Source organism: Hordeum vulgare, chromosome 6H (assembly GCF_904849725.1).
Source record: "Hordeum vulgare subsp. vulgare chromosome 6H, MorexV3_pseudomolecules_assembly, whole genome shotgun sequence".
Classification (NCBI taxonomy): domain Eukaryota; kingdom Viridiplantae; phylum Streptophyta; class Magnoliopsida; order Poales; family Poaceae; genus Hordeum; species Hordeum vulgare.
The window spans coordinates 552,148,355-552,169,631 of NC_058523.1; the positions used below are offsets into that span (position 1 = coordinate 552,148,355).

The 21,277-nt window shown below is 43.3% G+C and overlaps 1 protein-coding gene across 1 annotated transcript; it reads right to left on the reverse strand.

Moving 5' to 3' along the window:
• Positions 1–4,587: 4,587 nt before the first annotated feature.
• Positions 4,588–21,195, reverse strand: LOC123405857 (disease resistance protein RGA5-like). The gene is made up of 7 exons (XM_045099387.1): positions 21,176–21,195; positions 20,527–20,634; positions 20,280–20,354; positions 19,895–20,048; positions 19,751–19,842; positions 4,781–5,875; positions 4,588–4,675 (listed from the first exon to the last, which is right to left on the reverse strand). Exons 1-7 carry the CDS (start codon positions 21,193–21,195, stop codon positions 4,588–4,590), a joined length of 1,632 nt encoding a protein of 543 aa, XP_044955322.1.
• Positions 21,196–21,277: the final 82 nt, after the last annotated feature.

Here is a 21,277-nt window from a genome sequence, read left to right on the forward strand (position 1 = left end):
GCAACTCTGTTTCCTTCTTCATAACGAAACCAAACAGAGGCCACTTGGGCCATAATTTTCTTTTAGGAAAGGGAGAAGGACTCAGGACTTCCTGCCTCTCTTGTACAGCCCGTACATGGTAGAGGCTGTGTTTGGGCCAACTTGTGCTGCCAAAAAACTAAAAGCCAACCAAAGAGCGTTTTCCGAAAGCTGAAATTATAGAAGCCACAACTTTTTCATAGTGTAAAAACTCGCAGCAGGCCTATCCCAGCTTCTTCAGCTTTCAAACCGACCACTTTTAGCTGTCCCCTTGAAGTTCGGTGGTATTTAACCACCAATGCTACTCCCAAGTCAAAAATGATTCGATTCAGATGAACAAAATGTGCTATTGCTAACACTGGGAAGACAATCCTATGCCAATTCGTCTTTGAATTTTGTATGGTCCATATCTTTTGCAAAATTATGGTTTCATCGTCTAACAATGTATAGATTACGGCTTTACGGTCAATTAGCACATACGCATATTCACTCAGACCTCAGAGGCATTACGGACACTTGTACAGTTTTACTAGATTTCCAGCTTTTGCACAACAGTTTTTCAGAATCTGCAGCTCAACCAAACACAGCCTCAGTCCTACATTAAACCGTTTCTTCCCCCACAAATTAAGAAGAAATTTACTGTTTCTCAGAAAACAAAAGTTCACTTTCATTTTTTTCTCTCTCTGTTTGATCTTGCATCTCGAGATACGATCAGCTGTAACCGCACGACCTGATGACTCATATGTCTGACATTTTTTCTTGGGCCCTTGGACGCCTTTGAAAACCACAGTCGATTTGTTTGGGAGCTTTCATTCATTCCCACTTACTTTGGTAGATTATGTTTAAGACTAACTAACCATCTTTCAATTTATGCCAGTATTTAAGATTGAATTCCTGAATCCCAAAAGCAATAGCTCATGGGACAACCAGCTAAAACCTTAAAATCTCACAAGATATTCCTTCCACTTCTGTCTTGCAACCGCCCAGGACTCGCAAGCATGAAAGAACCATAGCATCCAAAACATTTTGTGGTAGGATTTTGAACTCTAGACTGAAACTCCGAATCTGGCCTGAACCCCGCGTTTTGACTGCAGGTTCAGTAGCGGACGCATGTTACAAAAAAGCTTCTGTCGATGGTGAGGCCCCTGATGCGCTATGTTGGCTAAGATTTCGCATGGAATCCCACAGTGGTTGTTGGGCAGAAGTCCAGCGGTGGATACTTGTTGCCTTATGGGACGGCAGCTGCTGCCGGGCGCGGTGACGCTGCTAAGGCCAGTCGGTTGAGCGCCGTCGGAAAGGTGCAAAGTCTTCGCCTGCTCCTTCTGGAGAAGGTGAGCAACCTTGCCGCCACTAGCACACAATCTATTCAAATACTGGCATAGTTACAGATTTACAGGGCTAGTACTAGTAGTTTCTTGCAGCAAGTTGTCCATGAGGTGATGAATGACATTGCTGGTCTGAACCTCTGTAGTAGCCGAAGCATCAGTAACAACTGTCCTCTGCTTTATGCAATGAATTGCGAGATATGTTCAGTAGATTAATGAAATCACTATCCTCTGCTGCAAGCAAAATTTCGGTGAAAATTCTTTTGAATTTGGGGATTCTGTTTCGGTGTGGAATTAACGAAATATGTCACGAAATGTTTGAAATTTCGTGTGTCATGAAATTTTCCGCATCACGAATTATTTTCCCTGGTTCAGAGTATAGCAGGTCACGCTGAATAGAGTTCAGAGTATAGGAGTGACAAAACATTACAACTCTGAAACCTGACATCACATATATTACAACCCAGCTGGTTCAACTTAAGTGAATGCATGGTCCATCAAATGAAGTTGCACACACAACAGCGAAACTTCACCTAGAGGTGAACTTAATTGATTCTTCGTCTTAAAAATAGTAATCGACACAACAAAATCGGATACAAGATTCCTGAAAAGCCATCATATCTCCTAGTTGGTCCTGCAACCGTCTAGGACTTTGCAAGCATGAACCATATACATAACATCAAAACATCTTTGTAGAATTCTAAAGCAGACTGAAACTCGAAGTTTGGTCCGAAACATCATCTGTTCATGGCAAGTTCAGTAGCTTAAAGTGCATGTAAACTACTCCCTCCGTTTCTAAATATAAGTCTTTTTGAAGATTTGATTAGGGACTACATACAGATGAATATAGACGTATTTTAAAATGTAGATTCACTTATTTTGCTTCGTATGTAGTCCATATTAGAATCTTTAAAATGACTTATCTTATTCAGGAACGGAGGGAATAGCTAGGATTTATGTTGAGCATCTCTGAGTAGCACAACTCGACATGTCCAGGAACTCGTTCAGAAGTATTTCGTTGATACATACACTTGGGGGTGTCCATGGCGTGATCCATCCTCCGCATCTCGTCTCTGGCCGTTCAATCTATATCTATACCTACTATTAAAGGACGGAGTGTTTCTGACCGTACGTCATGAAAATTGCCCCTGAAGTTGACATAAATTACCCACCATGCCACCGGTAAGTAATAAAAAACGTTTCACAGCGAAAAATCTCGGACTGGGCCGGCCCATGTAAAAACCTCCTATATTATGCTCTGCACGCTGAAAGAACATGCAGCACACCCATTTGGCCCTGCCCATGCGCAGGCACCCGTTTTTTTAGTTCCATTTTTATTTTTATTTTCAATTCCGTTTTACTTTTCTATTTTAAATAATTTAGAACTTCAAATAAATTTTCAAATTTAAAAAAATCAAAGTTTTAAATCAACATATTCAAAAAAACAAAAAAAAATTGTAAATTCAAAAACTGCTCGGGTTTTTTGTAAAAAAATGTTTACGTATACAACAAATTTTTTGCAATTTTTAAACAATGTTTGTAAAATAAAAATGTCCATGATTTAAAATCAAATTCCATGTATTAAAAATTATTGTAGACATTTAACAAAATGTTTTCAAATTCAAAATATTTTAATGCATTTATAAAATGACCTATGATTTTAAAAAGAAATAATGCATGTTTTTATAGTTTAAGTTTTTATTTTAATTTTCCTGTTACATTTTTTCTACTTTAAATAATTTAGAATTACAAAAAACTTCTGCAATTTAATAAAACTAGGAATTCAAAAATGTTGACGAAAACATAAAATGTTTGTGAATTCAAAAAAAGCTCGAGATTTTTGTAATTTTTTTTGCATATTCCAAAACAATGTCCTTGAATTAAAAAAATAGATAAATTATTTATAAAACTGTTTGTTTATTCAGAAAATTTTCATGCGTTTCAAAAATTGTTCGTGAATTTTAAATAAATCCGCCAACTTCAGAAAATATGCTCGTCTATTCTAGAATTGTTCGCCAAATCAAAAGAAAATACTTAAAACGCGTTCTGTATAAAAAAATGTTCACAATTTTTAATAAATGTTTGTAAATTATAAAAAAACATTGTTGATTTTAAAATTGTTCTCATATTTGTAAAAATGTTCACGAATGATCTAAAGTATATAGTTAAATAGTAATGCTTCTAAGTCTTTGTGACAATATACCCGTGTGAATTTTGAAGAATTAACTGTCGGGTGGATAAGATTATTATTGGAATTTTTTTAAAAAAATTCTTGAAATTCAGAATAATTCTTTGAATTACCAAGATTTTTTACAACCATGATTTGTTTTTTGAAAATGTGAAGATTGCTTGAACCTGTGAATAAATTTAAAAGAAGAAACATTTTCTTGCATTTGTGTACAAAATTTCAAAATCAAGCGATGATGCCTGAACGTAATGTGGTCATCATCATTGAAGATTATAATTTTTTTTCTCCCGTTGCAACGCACGGGCCTTTTGCTAGTAAGTACAAACGCCTTGTCTATATTGTACTCCACCCCAACTCCTGACCCGACCCTGCATTTTCTTTTGTGCCTCTGCACCATCAACTTTGTACTTGTTATAATCAAACTGCAACGAACTTGATTACAAAATTTCCTCCTTATTTAACATAATCAGCTTACCCACTAGGTACTTAATCTGAGTGATGAGATCCATGTTAGGCGGTCGATCGTTTCCAGTACAAATGCAGCAGAGGAAGGAAACAGAGCCCCCGGCAGTAGCAGAGCATGCGAATGACTGGAAACTGCCCAGTATATACAGTGGTGGTTATTCGCCAGAAGTTCAAATATCACGCCCTGCTTACATTTCTGAGAGTGAAAGCAGGTGCGGCAGTTCAGAGAATAGGAGTACAATAGTTCATAGTATAGGAGTGATAAACCGTTACAACTTTGAAACCTGCCATCATATATCTCAACTAAACAATGCATGATTCATCAAATTAAGTTATACACACAAGTATTTGAGTACAAACACAGCAGCAGAATTTCGACTAGAGGTGAACTTAATAATTCTTAACAATAGTAATCGATCCAACAAATTCTGATACAAGATTCACTGAAAACCAAATATGTAGCAGAGAAACTAACACCACTTCTTCTGGGATACCTTTCTTTGAGCTTCCACACAAGTGTTCCCGTCTGGAAGGCGAATGGAATGGCAGCCTCAGGGACCAGGCATACGCATCAGGCATCACCATAGCATTCTAAACAAGCCAGCAGCACACCATCACGCGCTTGCATTCAGTAGAAGATTCCCTACCCCTAAATATATGAAGGGAGAGCATGTCACATCTGAGCGTGAAAAACGTTGCGTGCAAAAAGCGCTGTATGAAGTTAATTTTTTTATTATGATTAATACCTCTTGCATTGGTAGCTCTCTTCCTTGTCGGTTTATACTTCTTCGGTGTAGCTCGCTTCTGTTCGCCCATGATAGATAACCTGGGATGATTGGGATGGCTTTTTGCCTCGTTCCTTATAGCGACAGCTGCATCACAGTTGCTTTTGTATGATATTTCAACATGATTGCAAAGAGTAACTTTGGCCTCTCTCAGACATGGGAGGTGGCCAAGACCCAAGTAGAATCCATAGGCTTCTGCCGCTGAAACTGAGAACGGCAACTCAAGCTTCTCCAGCTTTGGCAGTGCTCCTTCTTCAAATGTCAAGTAAATTGCACTTTCCCAATGGTTAGCAGTAGCACGAATAATATACAATTCCTTCAAACACGGGAATCCAGCGCCATTTACTGTAAGCCTTTCTTTTTGGATAGTTCTGAATGATATACCAAGGCGAAGTAAGGCAGGCAGTTCTCCAAGTATCTCCAGATGCTCCTCTGTTGCTTCAAAAAAATTAATGTGCAGGTATGCAAGATTGGTGAGTGCTGGTAAAATCCACTTTGGCATCTCTGGTAGATCATACTCGGTGATCATCTCAAATAGTTGGAGGTTGCATGGCAGAGGGGACCAAGAATCTAAGAACTGGAGGGGTGTTGAACCAGTTGAGCGTATCCGTAAAGACTGAAGTTTGCAGGTGCCAAGCTTGCATAGTGAGGAGAGTAACATCTCTTCATGCTTCTTGTATTCCTGAGATCCTTGACCGTCCAATTGTAGATGGAGTTCTTCCAAACCAGTCAGATTCCCTAGTTCCTTAACTGCACATAACGAACTCTTGATAATATTCAAGCCCGAGATCACCTGTAAATTTCTCATATTTCCAATCCCATTTGGTATACTTGTTTGACCGTAAGAGTTCCCATAAGATCTTTCAATGAGCAGATGATGTAGCCTAACGAGCTCAATAATTCCAATGGGTAATTCTTTTATATATGTATCTCTAAGATCTAGGGTCTCTAGACCATATAGCCTCACAATTCCTGGTGGTAGCTTCGATATGTAAGTGCCCCTAAGGCTCAGGTACTTCAGCTGGAATAGTTTATCTATACCATCCATATCATACTTGTTCACACTCGCACAATTTTCAATAGATGATGTAGATCTGGTATGCAGGTATAGTACTAGACCATTTTCAATAGATGATGTAGATGCAAAATAACTAACTTTTGCATCTTCTTTGAGCAAATGATCTATTGAAAACCCACCTCGAACAGATGATGTAGATCCAAAATATATTGAAAACCCACCTGATGGCTTGTGAGGCCCACGTGGTTTCCTTTGGCGTGATTCCAACGATGAAAAATCTTATATATAACAGAAATATCAGAAATAAAGAGAGAACTTCCGCTCTGCCGCCGCAACTCTCTATATCGACGAAAAACCCATCTGGAGCCTTTCCAGTACCCTGACTGAGAGGGAAAATCATCTCCAGTGGCCATCTTCATCATCCCGGCGGAAGCCATGACGAGGAGGGACTAGTTCACCTCGGGGCTGAGGGTATGTAGCAGTAGTTATGTGTTCAGTCTCTCTCTCTCTCTCTCTCTCCCTCTCTCCCTCTCTCTCTCCCCCTCTCTCTCTCCCTCCCTCTCCCTCCCTCTCTCCCTCCCTCTCCCTCTCTCTCTCCCTCTCCCTCTCTCTCTCTCCCTCTCTCTCTCCCTCTCTCTCTCTCTCCCTCCCTCCCTCTCTCTCTCTCCCTCTCTCTCTCTCTCTCTCTCTCTCTCTCTCTCTCATTGAGGTGGTTCTACTACCTACATCAATTTTATCTTATTGTTCTCCGCTAGATAGAAACTTTGGAGGGATTCTTTGTTGCACGTTGAGGGATGATCATATGATTCTAGTATGTTAGCATTGCTGAGAGATTGCACTAGTAAAAGTATGAACCCTAGGCCTTATTACCAAGCATTTATACACCGTTTTGCTCCCCAATTTATACTTGCTACCTTGCTGTTTTTATATTTTCAGATTACAGAAACCTATATCTACTATCCATACTACAGTTGTATCACCATCTCTTCGCCGAACTAGTGCACCTATAGAATTTGCCATTGTATTGGGTGTGTTGGGGACACAAGAGATTTCTTGTATTTGATTGCAGTGTTGTTTGAGAGAGACCATCTTCATCCTACAACTCACATGGATTGATAAACTTTAGGTCATCCACTTGAGGAAAAATAGCTACTGTCCTACATGTTGGGGAACGTCGCATGGGAAACAAAAATTTTCCTACGCGCACGAAGACCTATCATGGTGATGTCCATCTACGAGAGGGGATGAGTGATCTACGTACCCTTGTAGATCGTACAGCAGAAGCGTTAGAGAACGCGGTTGATGTAGTGGAACGTCCTCACGTCCCTCGATCCGCCCCGCGAACAATCCCGCGATCAGTCCCACGATCTAGTACCGAACGGACGGCACCTCCGCGTTCAGCACACGTACAGCTCGACGATGATCTCGGCCTTCTTGATCCAGCAAGAGAGACGGAGAGGTAGAAGAGTTCTCCGGCAGCGTGACGGCGCTCCGGAGGTTGGTGATGATCTTGTCTCAGCAGGGCTCCGCCCGAGCTCCGCAGAAACACGATCTAGAGGAAAAACTATGGAGGTATGTGGTCGGGCAGCCGTGAGAAAGTCGTCTCAAATCTGCCCTAAAAGCCCCATATATATAGGAGGAGGGAGGGGGACCTTGCCTTGGGGTCCAAGGGATCCCCAAGGGGTCGGCCGAGCCAGGGGGGAGGACTCTCCCCCCCAAACCGAGTCCTACTTGGTTTGGTGGGAGGGAGTCCTTCCCCTTTCCCACTTCCCCCTTTTTTTTTTCTTTTCTTTGATTTTTTCTCTCTTGGCGCATAGGGGATTGGTGGGCTGTCCCACCAGCCCACTAAGGGCTGGTGTGAACCCCCAAATGCCTATGGGCTTCCCCGGAGTGGGTTGCCCCCCTCCGGTGAACTCCCGGAACCCATTCGTCATTCCCGGTACATTCCCGGTAACTCCGAAAACCTCCCGGTAATCAAATGAGGTCATCCTATATATCAATCTTCGTTTCCGGACTATTCCGGAAACCCTCGTGACGTCCGTGATCTCATCCGGGACTCCGAACAACATTCGGTAACCAACCATATAACTCAAATACGCATAAAACAACGTCGAACCTTAAGTGTGCAGACCCTGCGGGTTCGAGAACTATGTAGACATGACCCGAGAGACTCCTCGGTCAATATCCAATAGCGGGACCTGGATGCCCATATTGGATCCTACATATTCTACGAAGATCTTATCGTTTGAACCTCAGTGCCAAGGATTCGTATAATCCCGTATGTTATTCCCTTTGTCCTTCGGTATGTTACTTGCCCGAGATTCGATCGTCAGTATCCGCATACCTATTTCAATCTCGTTTACCGGCAAGTCTCTTTACTCGTTCCGTAATACAAGATCCCGCAACTTACACTAAGTTACATTGCTTGCAAGGCTTATGTGTGATGTTGTATTACCGAGTGGGCCCCGAGATACCTCTCCGTCACACGGAGTGACAAATCCCAGTCTTGATCCATACTAACTCAACTAACACCTTCGGAGATACCTGTAGAGCATCTTTATAGTCACCCAGTTACGTTGCGACGTTTGATACACACAAAGCATTCCTCCGGTGTCAGTGAGTTATATGATCTCATGGTCATAGGAATAAATACTTGACACGCAGAAAACAGTAGCAACAAAATGACACGATCAACATGCTACGTCTATTAGTTTGGGTCTAGTCCATCACGTGATTCTCCCAATGACGTGATCCAGTTATCAAGCAACAACACCTTGTTCATAATCAGAAGACACTGACTATCATTGATCAACTGGCTAGCCAACTAGAGGCATGCTAGGGATGGTGCTTTGTCTATGTATCCACACATGTAAATGAGTCTTCATTCAATACAATTATAGCATGGATAATAAACTATTATCTTGATACAGGAATTATAATAATAACTATACATTTATTATTGCCTCTAGGGCATAATTCCAACAGTCTCCCACTTGCACTAGAGTCAATAATCTAGCCCTCACATCACCATGTGAATTACATTGTAATAAATCTAACACCCATACAGTTCTGGTGTCGATCATGTTTTGGCCGTGGAAGAGGCTTAGTCAGCGGGTCTGCTACATTCAGATCCGTGTGCACTTTGCATATATTTACGTCCTCCTCCTCGACGTAGTCGCGGATGAGGTTGAAGCGTCGTTTGATGTGTCTGGTCTTCTTGTGAAACCTTGGTTCCTTTGCTAAGGCAATGGCACCAGTGTTGTCATAGAACAAGGTTATTGGATCCAGTGCACTTGGCACCACTCCAAGATCCGTCATGAACTGCTTCATCCAGACACCCTCCTTAGCCGCCTCTGAGGCAGCCATGTATTCCGCTTCACATGTAGAATCTGCTACGACGCTTTGCTTGGAACTGCACCAGCTTACTGCACCCCCGTTAAGAATAAATACGTATCCGGTTTGTGACTTAGAGTCGTCCGGATCTGTGTCAAAGCTTGCATCGACGTAACCTTTTACGGCGAGCTCTTCGTCACCTCCATACACGAGAAACATCTCCTTAGTCCTTTTCAGGTACTTTAGGATATTCTTGACCGCTGTCCAGTGATCCACTCCTGGATTACTCTGGAACCTGCCTGCCATACTTATGGCTAGGCTAACATCCGGTCTAGTGCACAGCATTGCATACATGATAGAGCCTATGGCTGAAGCATAGGGGACGGAGCGCATATGCTCTCTATCTTCATCAGTTGCTGGGCACTGAGTCTTACTCAATCTCGTACCTTGTAACACTGGCAAGAACCCTTTCTTGGACTGTTCCATTTTGAACCTCTTCAAAACTTTATCAAGGTATGTGCTTTGTGAAAGTCCTATCAGGCGTTTTGATCTATCCCTATAGATCTTAATGCCTAGAATGTAAGCAGCTTCTCCTAGGTCCTTCATAGAGAAACTTTTATTTAAGTAACCTTTTATGCTCTCCAAAAGCTCTACGTTGTTTCCAATCAGTAATATGTCATCCACATATAATATTAGAAACGCCACAGAGCTCCCACTCACTTTCTTGTAAATACAAGATTCTCCAACCACTTGTATAAACCCAAATGCTTTGATCACCTCATCAAAGCGTTTGTTCCAACTCCGAGATGCTTGCACCAGTCCATAAATGGATCGCTGGAGCTTGCACACCTTGTCAGCATTTTTCGGATCGACAAAACCTTCGGGTTGCATCATATACAACTCTTCCTTAAGGAAACCGTTAAGGAACGCCGTTTTGACATCCATCTGCCAAATTTCATAATCGAAAAATGCAGCTATTGCCAACATGATTCTGACGGACTTAAGCATCGCTACGGGAGAGAAAGTCTCATCGTAGTCAATTCCTGGAACTTGTGAAAAACCCTTTGCCACAAGTCGAGCTTTATAAACGGTCACATTACCGTCAGCGTCCGTCTTCTTCTTAAAGATCCATTTGTTCTGAATAGCCTTGCGGCCCTCAGGCAGCATCTCCAAAGTCCACACTTTGTTCTCATACATGGATCCTATCTCGGATTTCACGGCTTCTAGCCATTTGTTGGTATCTGGGCCCACCATTGCTTCTTCATAATTTGCAGGTTCATTGTTGTCTAACAACATGATTGATAAGACGGGATTACCGTACCACTCTGGAGCAGCGCGTGATCTCGTCGACCTGCGTGGTTCAACAGAAACTTGAACTGGAGTTTCATGATCATCATCATTAACTTCCTCCTCAAGCGGCGTCGCAATCACAGAGGTTTCCCCTTGCCCTGCGCCACCATCCAGAGGGATGAGAGGTTCGACAACCTCGTCAAGTTCTATCTTCCTCCCACTCAATTCCCTCGAGAGAAACTCCTTCTCGAGAAAAGTTCCGTTTTTAGCAACAAACACTTTGCCCTCGGATTTGAGATAGAAGGTGTACCCAACTGTCTCTTTTGGGTAACCTATGAAGACGCACTTTTCCGCTTTGGGTTCCAGCTTTTCAGGCTGAAGCCTTTTGACATAAGCATCACATCCCCAAACTTTAAGAAACGACAACTTTGGCCTTTTGCCATACCACAGTTCGTATGGTGTCGTCTCAACGGATTTTGATGGTGCCCTATTTAAAGTGAATGCAGCTGTTTCTAATGCATAACCCCAAAACGATAATGGCAAATCAGTAAGAGACATCATAGATCGCACCATTTCTAATAAAGTACGATTACGACGTTCGGACACACCATTACGCTGTGGTGTTCCAGGCGGTGTTAACTGCGAAACAATTCCACATTGTCTTAAGTGAGTACCAAACTCGAAACTCAGATACTCACCCCCACGATCAGACCGTAGGAACTTGATCTTCTTGTTACGATGATTTTCCACTTCACTTTGAAATTGCTTGAACTTTTCAAATGTTTCAGACTTGTGCTTCATCAAGTAGACATAACCATATCTACTTAGATCGTCAGTGAAGGTGAGAAAATAACGATATCCGCCGCGTGCCTCCACGCTCATTGGACCACACACATCGGTATGTATGATTTCCAACAAGTCACTTGCACGCTCCATTGTTCCGGAGAACGAAGTCTTAGTCATCTTGCCCATGAGGCATGGTTCGCACGTGTCAAGTGAATCAAAGTCAAGTGACTCCAAAAGTCCATCAGCATGGAGTTTCTTCATGCGCTTTACACCAATATGACCCAAGCGGCAGTGCCACAAAAATATGGCGCTATCATTGTTTACTCTAACTCTTTTGGTCTCAGTGTTATGTATATGCGTATCTCTATCAAGATTCAATATGAACAATCCTCTCACATTCGGTGGATGACCATAAAAGATGTTACTCATAGAAATAGAACAACCATTATTCTCAGACTTAAAAGAGTAACCGTCTCGCAATAAACAAGATCCAGATATAATGTTCATGCTCAACGCAGGCACTAAATAACAATGATTTAAGTTCATCACTAATCCCGATGGTAGTTGAAGTGACACTGTGCCGACGGCGATTGCATCAACCTTGGAACCGTTTCCTACGCGCATCGTCACTTCGTCTTTCGCCAGCCTTCGTCTATTCCGCAGTTCCTGCTTCGAGTTGCAAATGTGAGCAACAGAACCGGTATCGAATACCCAGGCACTACTACGAGAGCTGGTTAAGTACACATCAATAACATGTATATCAAATATACCTGATTTTTCTTTGCCCGCCTTCTTATCTGCCAGATACTTGGGGCAATTGCGCTTCCAGTGACCCATACCCTTGCAATAGAAGCACTCTGTTTCAGGCTTAGGTCCAGCCTTGGGTTTCTTCGGCGGATTGGCAACAGGCTTGCCGCTCTTCTTCGAATTGCCCTTCTTGCCTTTGCCGTTTCTCTTGAAACTAGTGGTCTTGCTCACCATCAACACTTGATGCTCTTTTCGGAGTTCAGACTCTGCGACTTTCAGCATCGCAAACAACTCGCCGGGAGACTTGTTCATCCCTTGCATGTTGTAGTTCAACACAAAGCCTTTATAGCTTGGCGGCAGTGATTGGAGGATTCTGTCAGTGATAGCTTCTTGCGGGAGTTCAATCCCCAGTTCAGCTAGACGGTTTGAGTACCCAGACATTTTGAGCACATGTTCACTGACAGACGAGTTTTCCTCCATCTTGCAAGCATAGAATTTATCGGAGGTCTCATACCTCTCGATCCGGCGTTCTTCTGCAAGATAAACTTCAATTCCTGGAACATCTCAAATGCTCCATGACGCTCAAAGCGACGTTGAAGTCCCGGTTCTAAGCCATACAAGACTGCACATTGAACTATTGAGTAGTCCTCCTTACGTGCTAACCAAGCGTTCTTAACATCCTGATCAGCCGTAGCGGGTGGTTCATCTCCTAGCGCAGCATTAAGGACATAATCCTTCTTTCCAGCTTGTAAGATTAGCTTAAGATTACGAGCCCAGTCTACAAAGTTGCTTCCATCATCTTTCAACTTAGCTTTCTCTAGGAACGTATTAAAATTCAGGATGACACTTGCGTGAGCCATGATCTACAACACAAATATTTTCAAAGTGGACTTTAGACTATGTTCAAGATAATTAGAGTTCAACTTAATCAAATTATATGCTAAACTCCCACTCAAAAAGTACATCTCTCTAGTCATTTGAGTGGTTCATGATCCACCTACACTATCCCAAGTCCGATCATCACGTGAGTCGGGAGTAGTTTCAGTGGTAAGCATCCCTATGCTAATCATATCATCTATATGATTCATGATCGACCTTTCGGTCTCATGTGTTCCGAGGCCATGTCTGCACATGCTAGGCTCGTCAAGCTTAACCCGAGTGTTCCGCGTGCGCAACTGTTTTGCACCCGTTGTATGTGAACGTTGAGTCTATCACACCCGATCATCACGTGGTGTCTCGAAACGACGAACTGTAGCAACGATGCACAGTCGGGGAGAACACAATTTCGTCTTGAAATTTTAGTGAGAGATCACCTCATAATGCTACCGTCGTTCTAAGCAAAATAAGGTGCATAAAAGGATTAACATCACATGCAATTCATAAGTGACATGATATGGCCATCATCACGTGCTTCTTGATCTCCATCACCAAAACACCGGCACGATCTTCTTGTCACCGGCGCCACACCATGATCTCCATCATCATGATCTCCATCAACGTGTCGCCATCGGGGTTGTCGTGCTACTTATGCTATCACTACTAAAGCTACATCCTAGCAAAATAGTAAACGCATCTGCAAGCACATATGTTAGTATAAAGACAACCCTATGGCTCCTGCCGGTTGCCGTACCATCGACGTGCAAGTCGATATTTCTATTACAACATGATCATCTCATACATCCAATATATCACATCACATCATTGGCCATATCACATCACAATCATACCCTGCAAAAACAAGTTAGACGTCCTCTAATTTTGTTGTTGCATGTTTTACGTGGTGACCAAGGGTATCTAGTAGGATCGCATCTTACTTATGCAAACACCACAACGGAGATATATGAGTTGCTATTTAACCTCATCCAAGGACCTCCTCGGTCAAATCCGATTCAACTAAAGTTGGAGAAACCGTCACTTGCCAGTCATCTTTGAGCAAAGGGGGTTACTCGTAACGATGAAACCAGTCTCTCGTAAGCGTACGAGTAATGTCGGTCCAAGCCGCTTCGATCCAACAATACCGCGGAATCAAGAAAAGACTAAGGAGGGCAGCAAAACGCACATCACCGCCCACAAAACCTTTTGTGTTCTACTCGAGAAGACATCTACGCATGAACCTAGCTCATGATGCCACTGTTGGGGAACGTCGCATGGGAAACAAAAATTTTCCTACGCGCACGAAGACCTATCATGGTGATGTCCATCTACGAGAGGGGATGAGTGATCTACGTACCCTTGTAGATCGTACAGCAGAAGCGTTAGAGAACGCGGTTGATGTAGTGGAACGTCCTCACGTCCCTCGATCCGCCCCGCGAACAATCCCGCGATCAGTCCCACGATCTAGTACCGAACGGACGGCACCTCCGCGTTCAGCACACGTACAACTCGACGATGATCTCGGCCTTCTTGATCCAGCAAGAGAGACGGAGAGGTAGAAGAGTTCTCCGGCAGCGTGACGGCGCTCCGGAGGTTGGTGATGATCTTGTCTCAGCAGGGCTCCGCCCGAGCTCCGCAGAAACACGATCTAGAGGAAAAACTATGGAGGTATGTGGTCGGGCAGCCGTGAGAAAGTCGTCTCAAATCTGCCCTAAAAGCCCCATATATATAGGAGGAGGGAGGGGGACCTTGCCTTGGGGTCCAAGGGATCCCCAAGGGGTCGGCCGAGCCAGGGGGGAGGACTCTCCCCCCCCAAACCGAGTCCTACTTGGTTTGGTGGGAGGGAGTCCTTCCCCTTTCCCACTTCCCCCTTTTTTTTTTCTTTTCTTTGATTTTTTCTCTCTTGGCGCATAGGGGATTGGTGGGCTGTCCCACCAGCCCACTAAGGGCTGGTGTGAACCCCCAAATGCCTATGGGCTTCCCCGGAGTGGATTGCCCCCCTCCGGTGAACTCCCGGAACCCATTCGTCATTCCCGGTACATTCCCGGTAACTCCGAAAACCTCCCGGTAATCAAATGAGGTCATCCTATATATCAATCTTCGTTTCCGGACTATTCCGGAAACCCTCGTGACGTCCGTGATCTCATCCGGGACTCCGAACAACATTCGGTAACCAACCATATAACTTAAATACGCATAAAACAACGTCGAACCTTAAGTGTGCAGACCCTGCGGGTTCGAGAACTATGTAGACATGACCCGAGAGACTCCTCGGTCAATATCCAATAGCGGGACCTGGATGCCCATATTGGATCCTACATATTCTACGAAGATCTTATCGTTTGAACCTCAGTGCCAAGGATTCGTATAATCCCGTATGTTATTCCCTTTGTCCTTCGGTATGTTACTTGCCCGAGATTCAATCGTCAGTATCCGCATACCTATTTCAATCTCGTTTACCGGCAAGTCTCTTTACTCGTTCCGTAATACAAGATCCCGCAACTTACACTAAGTTACATTGCTTGCAAGGCTTATGTGTGATGTTGTATTACCGAGTGGGCCCCGAGATACCTCTCCGTCACACGGAGTGACAAATCCCAGTCTTGATCCATACTAACTCAACTAACACCTTCGGAGATACCTGTAGAGCATCTTTATAGTCACCCAGTTACGTTGCGACGTCTGATACACACAAAGCATTCCTCCGGTGTCAGTGAGTTATATGATCTCATGGTCATAGGAATAAATACTTGACACGCAGAAAACAGTAGCAACAAAATGACACGATCAACATGCTACGTCTATTAGTTTGGGTCTAGTCCATCACGTGATTCTCCCAATGACGTGATCCAGTTATCAAGCAACAACACCTTGTTCATAATCAGAAGACACTGACTATCATTGATCAACTGGCTAGCCAACTAGAGGCATGCTAGGGATGGTGCTTTGTCTATGTATCCACACATGTAAATGAGTCTTCATTCAATACAATTATAGCATGGATAATAAACTATTATCTTGATACAGGAATTATAATAATAACTATACATTTATTATTGCCTCTAGGGCATAATTCCAACACTACAAAACACTGCGCTTGGAGGCCCAACAAAGTCTACAAGAATAAAGTTGCGTCGTAGACATCACCCTACACCATCGCCGACAAGGCCACGCGTGCCTACGACGTGGCAGTCTGGCATGTCGGGAGGCCGAAGACGAACCTCAACTTTCAGGAGATTGAGACCAAGAAGGATGTGTAGTTCCTCACGCCGGAGGGTATTCAGATGAGGAGATAACGAAGAAGAGGCCGACCATTCTCCTTGATCCCGGCGATAGTGACAAGGCGACGATGGAGAGGTTCACGTAGGAGCATCCAGAGTCTGTTTAGGCCGAGCAGGAGTACTTCTAAAAGAGCGAGGCCGGGGCAGAAAAAGAAGGAGGACAAAGTGGGTCCCTCGACGGTGATCCCCATCGAGTCCTTAGAAGAGGACGACGAGGAGTTCTAGGGGCCCTCAGGTGAGGACGACAAGGAGTACTAGATGCCCTCGAAGGAGGGTGACTAGTTTGATGGATGTAGTAGTTTGAATTAGTTCCAGTAGTCAATTAATTTATGTTTTAATTAGAATTATGCTTAAGTTATGGTTTAAATGAAACTAGTAGTTGTAATTTCTAGTTTTTCCATCTCTACTTTGCATCATCTATTAGAGTTGCAATTTTACATCTTCAATATACGTCATGTGTTGGAGTTGTCTATTCTTTGGAGATGTAAACTATACTTTTTGATGATGTAAATTTTACGTCACCTAATTTTACATCTTCAAATTTACACCATCTATTGGAGATGCTCTTAGCATAGCCCAAAAAAGATATTAATCAAAGAAAAATAATTAAGAAAGCAACAAAAAAATCTAATTAAAAATGTAGTCCGTTCCTTGTAGAAAATTCTAATTTCCAAGATCAAAGTCGAAAGAAAATGATGTTTTTATATCTGCACATTATATAAAGTAATACACTAAATCTATGGGTCAAGGGGTTCATCATATTGCTTATAACATTTTGCCCATTATCCATGTTATTTCTAGGGCTTAGAAGATGGTTCTAATGCTTTAAAAAAGAGCAAAAAATCTTATAAAAAATGACATGTACAAGGAGCCACAGGATGTAATTATAATGGCTGAGGTATATGCTACCTCGCATTACTAGAAAATGGCTTATAGGTGAATTCTAGTAAGTGGCGATGGAGCACCCGCCACTTCTATTATTCAAAAAGAGTTGTGGCGTGTGCGAGAGTCCACTCGCCACAACCAAGGTCATACCGGTGGCGGGTGGTAGTACGTTCCCATCACGGGTAGGCTCTTCCAAAATAGCTCACTCGCTCGACAGTGAAGTGGCGGGCAGGTGAGTGCCGCCCGCCATTGGTTCTCCCTTACTCGTGGCGGGTGGCTAGAGTCGCCCGCCATAATAATAGATTGGCAAACCGTGCCAACACATTCAAAATTTATTAAAATTTGCGGTGGTAGCTCGCCCGCCACATTTTTGTTATGCTTTGCGCCTGGTGAATCGTCAGGTCCGCATCTATTTCCGGTTCCTCTCCCCCTCACTCACTCAGTCAGTTTCTCTCCCCCTCTCCCTCTTCCGAGTCGTTGTGCGCCTCGCACGCCACGTCCGTCGTGCCTCTGGCCCACACCATTGCTAGATCTGCTAGCCAGTTGGTCCTTCTCTGCGGCCGCCGCTGGATCGGTTCTTCATTCGCCTGTGACCCGTGACGCCACAGGATTTGCTCGTTGTCATCCGCCTCGACCGCCGTTGTCGACGTCCAACTCGACCGACCACCACTATCATCCGCTTCGATCGCCGCTGCCGACGTCCGACTCGACCGACCACCACCATCATCCGCTTTGACCGCCTCGACGACCACCGTTGTCATCCGCCCCGACCGACGTCACCGTCGACCGTGTAATATTTTCGTGTTCTTCCGTTTATCTTATTTATTTCATAGAGAAATTTATAGACCCGGGATCAAAAGTGGGAACCCAATGGACAATAAAACAAAAAATGCGATATTTTGTATGTAATAGAACAAAATATAATACCTTAATTGTGTAGGTAAAGATGAAAACTATAATCAACGTGATTAAGGATCGGTTAGACTTTAAAATATAATACCTTAAGAACAAAATATAATACCTTAATTTTACGTTCTTTATTTGGTGAGAAATTTATAGACCTAGAATCAAAAGTGGGAACCCAATGGATAATAGAACAAAATACGACATTTTGTATGTAATAGAACAAAATGTAGTACCTTAATTGTGTCGGTAGATGAAATATATAATGAGAGTGCCTTAGGATCGGTTAGACCCTAAATATGACAAGTGTCAAATTTGATAACTGCTTGGGCTTATTATAGAAATAAAAACGGGTGCCAACGTTTTGGTGAAACGTTTATTAAATTCCGTTTCATCAAATTTCTGGTACTCAATATATTGAATATTAAGCAAAGGTCATGCAATCTTCGTGTTCTTCTGTGTTACCTTCTTTATTTGATAGAGAAATTTATAGACCAAAAATCAAAAGTAGGAACTCCCATGGATAACAGAACAAAAATGTGATATTTTGTATGTAATAGAACAAAATGTAATACCTTAATTGTGTCGGTAAGCTAATTTATAAAGTGTTTACTGCATTTTCTTACGTTTGAAAATTGTTTGGGCTTATTAGGGACCATGAGGCGTAAGATCTGTAGGGTCTGCCAAATTCATGTACGGACTGTCTCGAAACTGCAGTGTCGTTTAGTTTTTTTTTTTGAGAAAGTGATTTCAAAAATCAGTGGTAATGATCTTTAATTTGAATTTGTATTGAATTCTGAGCATTTGTTTAATTATTGTACTGACTTTATTGTTGATTATTAACTATTGCGTAGTGTGTTCCATGCAACATAAGGGAGGACTTCAACAATTCATATGGTAACGTGTTGTACTTTGAGGATGATGAGGAGCGCGAATTCGAATTGGATCTGCGCAAAGGAAAGAAAAAAATCATTATATATGGTTGTGGATGGGAACTATACATTGCAGTGAACAATTTTAGAGGAGGAGAACTCGTAGCCTTTTCCTTAAAAGGAGAGGTGAATAGGTTAAGGACATTATATGTTAACAACGATGATGATGACGATGATCAAGATGACATCTACAACCAAGATGACCAAGATGACATCGAAATCCAATATGAAGATGAGGACATCCAAGATGAAGATGAGGACAACCAAGATGAAGAAGAGGACCATCCTCTTTGGCCTTCTTGGGGAAGCCCTTTATGCAACATCTAACAAAAACCAACATGGTCAAAAAGTTAAGGTGAGATGTTTTGTATTCTTTCATCTCTTTTTGGTCATAACCAAGTATCTGAGATGTCTAACATTTTGTGCTCTCTATTTCTCTTAATGATGGGAAGTTCAGAAGTTACCTTTGAAGATGTTTTCCAGAGTAGACATCTTCGTCGTCGGCACCCGTGCCAGTAATCCATGGACTAAGAGGGCCCGTCACGAACGTACAATACAAGACGGAATTCGATAGGCGCATATCATTCCACTAGTGCAGCTTGCAGGAGTTCATCAAGGGGAAAAGAGAACTAAGGATGGACACCCTTGTGGTAATCACTATAAGAAAGAGCAACCGCAACGACTGTCGGTTGATGGTTGTTGTTGACCATGTTTAGCACTAAGTCATGAATATATCAGCCAGAGAACTATTAGTTAATTAATTAGTATGTTAAGATGAATGTGATACATTGATGTTTGTTTCTTTTGTCGAACAACTTTCAAGTGATGTTGAATTATTTGAGGGTTTGTTTTGAAAATGAATTCATTATGTTGTTTTATTGAGAATCATCCGTGCTCATCCCTTTGGATGTAGTGACGTACAGAACATCTGAACTGCAAGAGCTAATGTGGCAGTTGTGGCGGGCAATAGAAACAAGTTGTGGCGGGCAGGTGAGAAGGCCCGACACTGAAAACTACGTACCAATAGCGGGCCGGACTTAGGGCCTAACACTGAAAGCTACGTACCAGTGGCAGGCCAGCGTCCGCCACTGATGGGTTTATAGCATTGTCGTGAAGCCAGTGGCAGCCGGCCCTGACAGCCTTGCCCGCCACTGTCGGGCTTTTCTCACCCACCACTGCTAGGCATTCCTGGAGTAGTGTTGTTGTGATTACTTTTGTCCTATTGTAAGAAGTATGTGCATCATTTAAATAGCTATTAGTATGTATTAACGAAAACAATGTGAGGTTTATAAATATGCCAACAGGAGGTTAGGTTTGGAAGTTTCTCACATTGAGAAAAAAAAGTTGTTGAATAAGATTGGTATTGATGTCATTAGCAGCGACTTTGCATCTAGTAAATTATTAGAAAAAAATAAGTTTCTTGTTTCGCCTTGGGCCTCCAAAATCTCACGATCGGCCCTGGGCCTGGATGCGCCCGGACACCGTCGCCACGTCCCACCGGTCCGCTATGGCCCACGCCCTGCCCCTAAAAAGCACATTCGGAAGAATTCTTAGGTCAAACCCCACTTCGCTTCTTTCCTCCTCTCGCCCTCTTTGCTCCCCCTTTCCTCCCATCCAATCTCCGCTTCCCTAGTTTTTCCCTCTGCCAGGGTGGGCTCCGGATCAAACGAGATCAGCTGCGACACTCGTAGATGGACCTGGGTGGGAGCTCCTCCTTGGCGGTTTCCCCAAGCTTCGGGGTCGGCAACTTATCCTCCACGGTGGCCCGACGCCACCCTGCTTGCTCTCCGCCATCCTTGGCGAGGCTGTAACATCATCAACGGTTCCCATCACAGCCAAGAGTTGGCCCTGCTGGGAGTCGCTGGGTGCTAGTGCTATGCGTTGGAGTCGTCATCGCCTGTCGAGGATGACAATGCGGTGCTCCGCAATGCAATCTGGCGGCCTTACAACTTGGCGAAGACGAAACCCGCCGTCGACGAGGTAACACAACAGAACGAGGTGCCGGTGGAGAGAACAAATTAGATAGAAAAATGATGTGATTGTAATTAAAAGTTGTCTATTTGCAAAAAAGCCTTTACAAAAACTAAAAGATTCGGATTTTTAAATGCACTCATACAAGAAAATACCTTTTGGAGCTCGGACTCGATGCACTAGTAGGAAAAGGGTCATTAGTCCCGGTTCTAGAGGGCCTTTAGTCCCGGTTCTTCAACAGGGACAAAACCATCGGAACTAAAGGCCCAAACCTTTAGTCCCGGTTGGTTTACGAACCGGGCCCAAATGAGCTTCACGTGACCGTTGTGGGGCGCCCAGGTAGGAGGACCTTTAGTCCCGGTTGGTAACACCAACCGGGACCCAAAGGCAGCCATGCGTCAGTAGCTCCAGGTGCCGCGGTTTTTTAAGGGGGGGAGGGTTAGGGGTTTTGGAGGGTTTTATTAGGGGTTCATATTG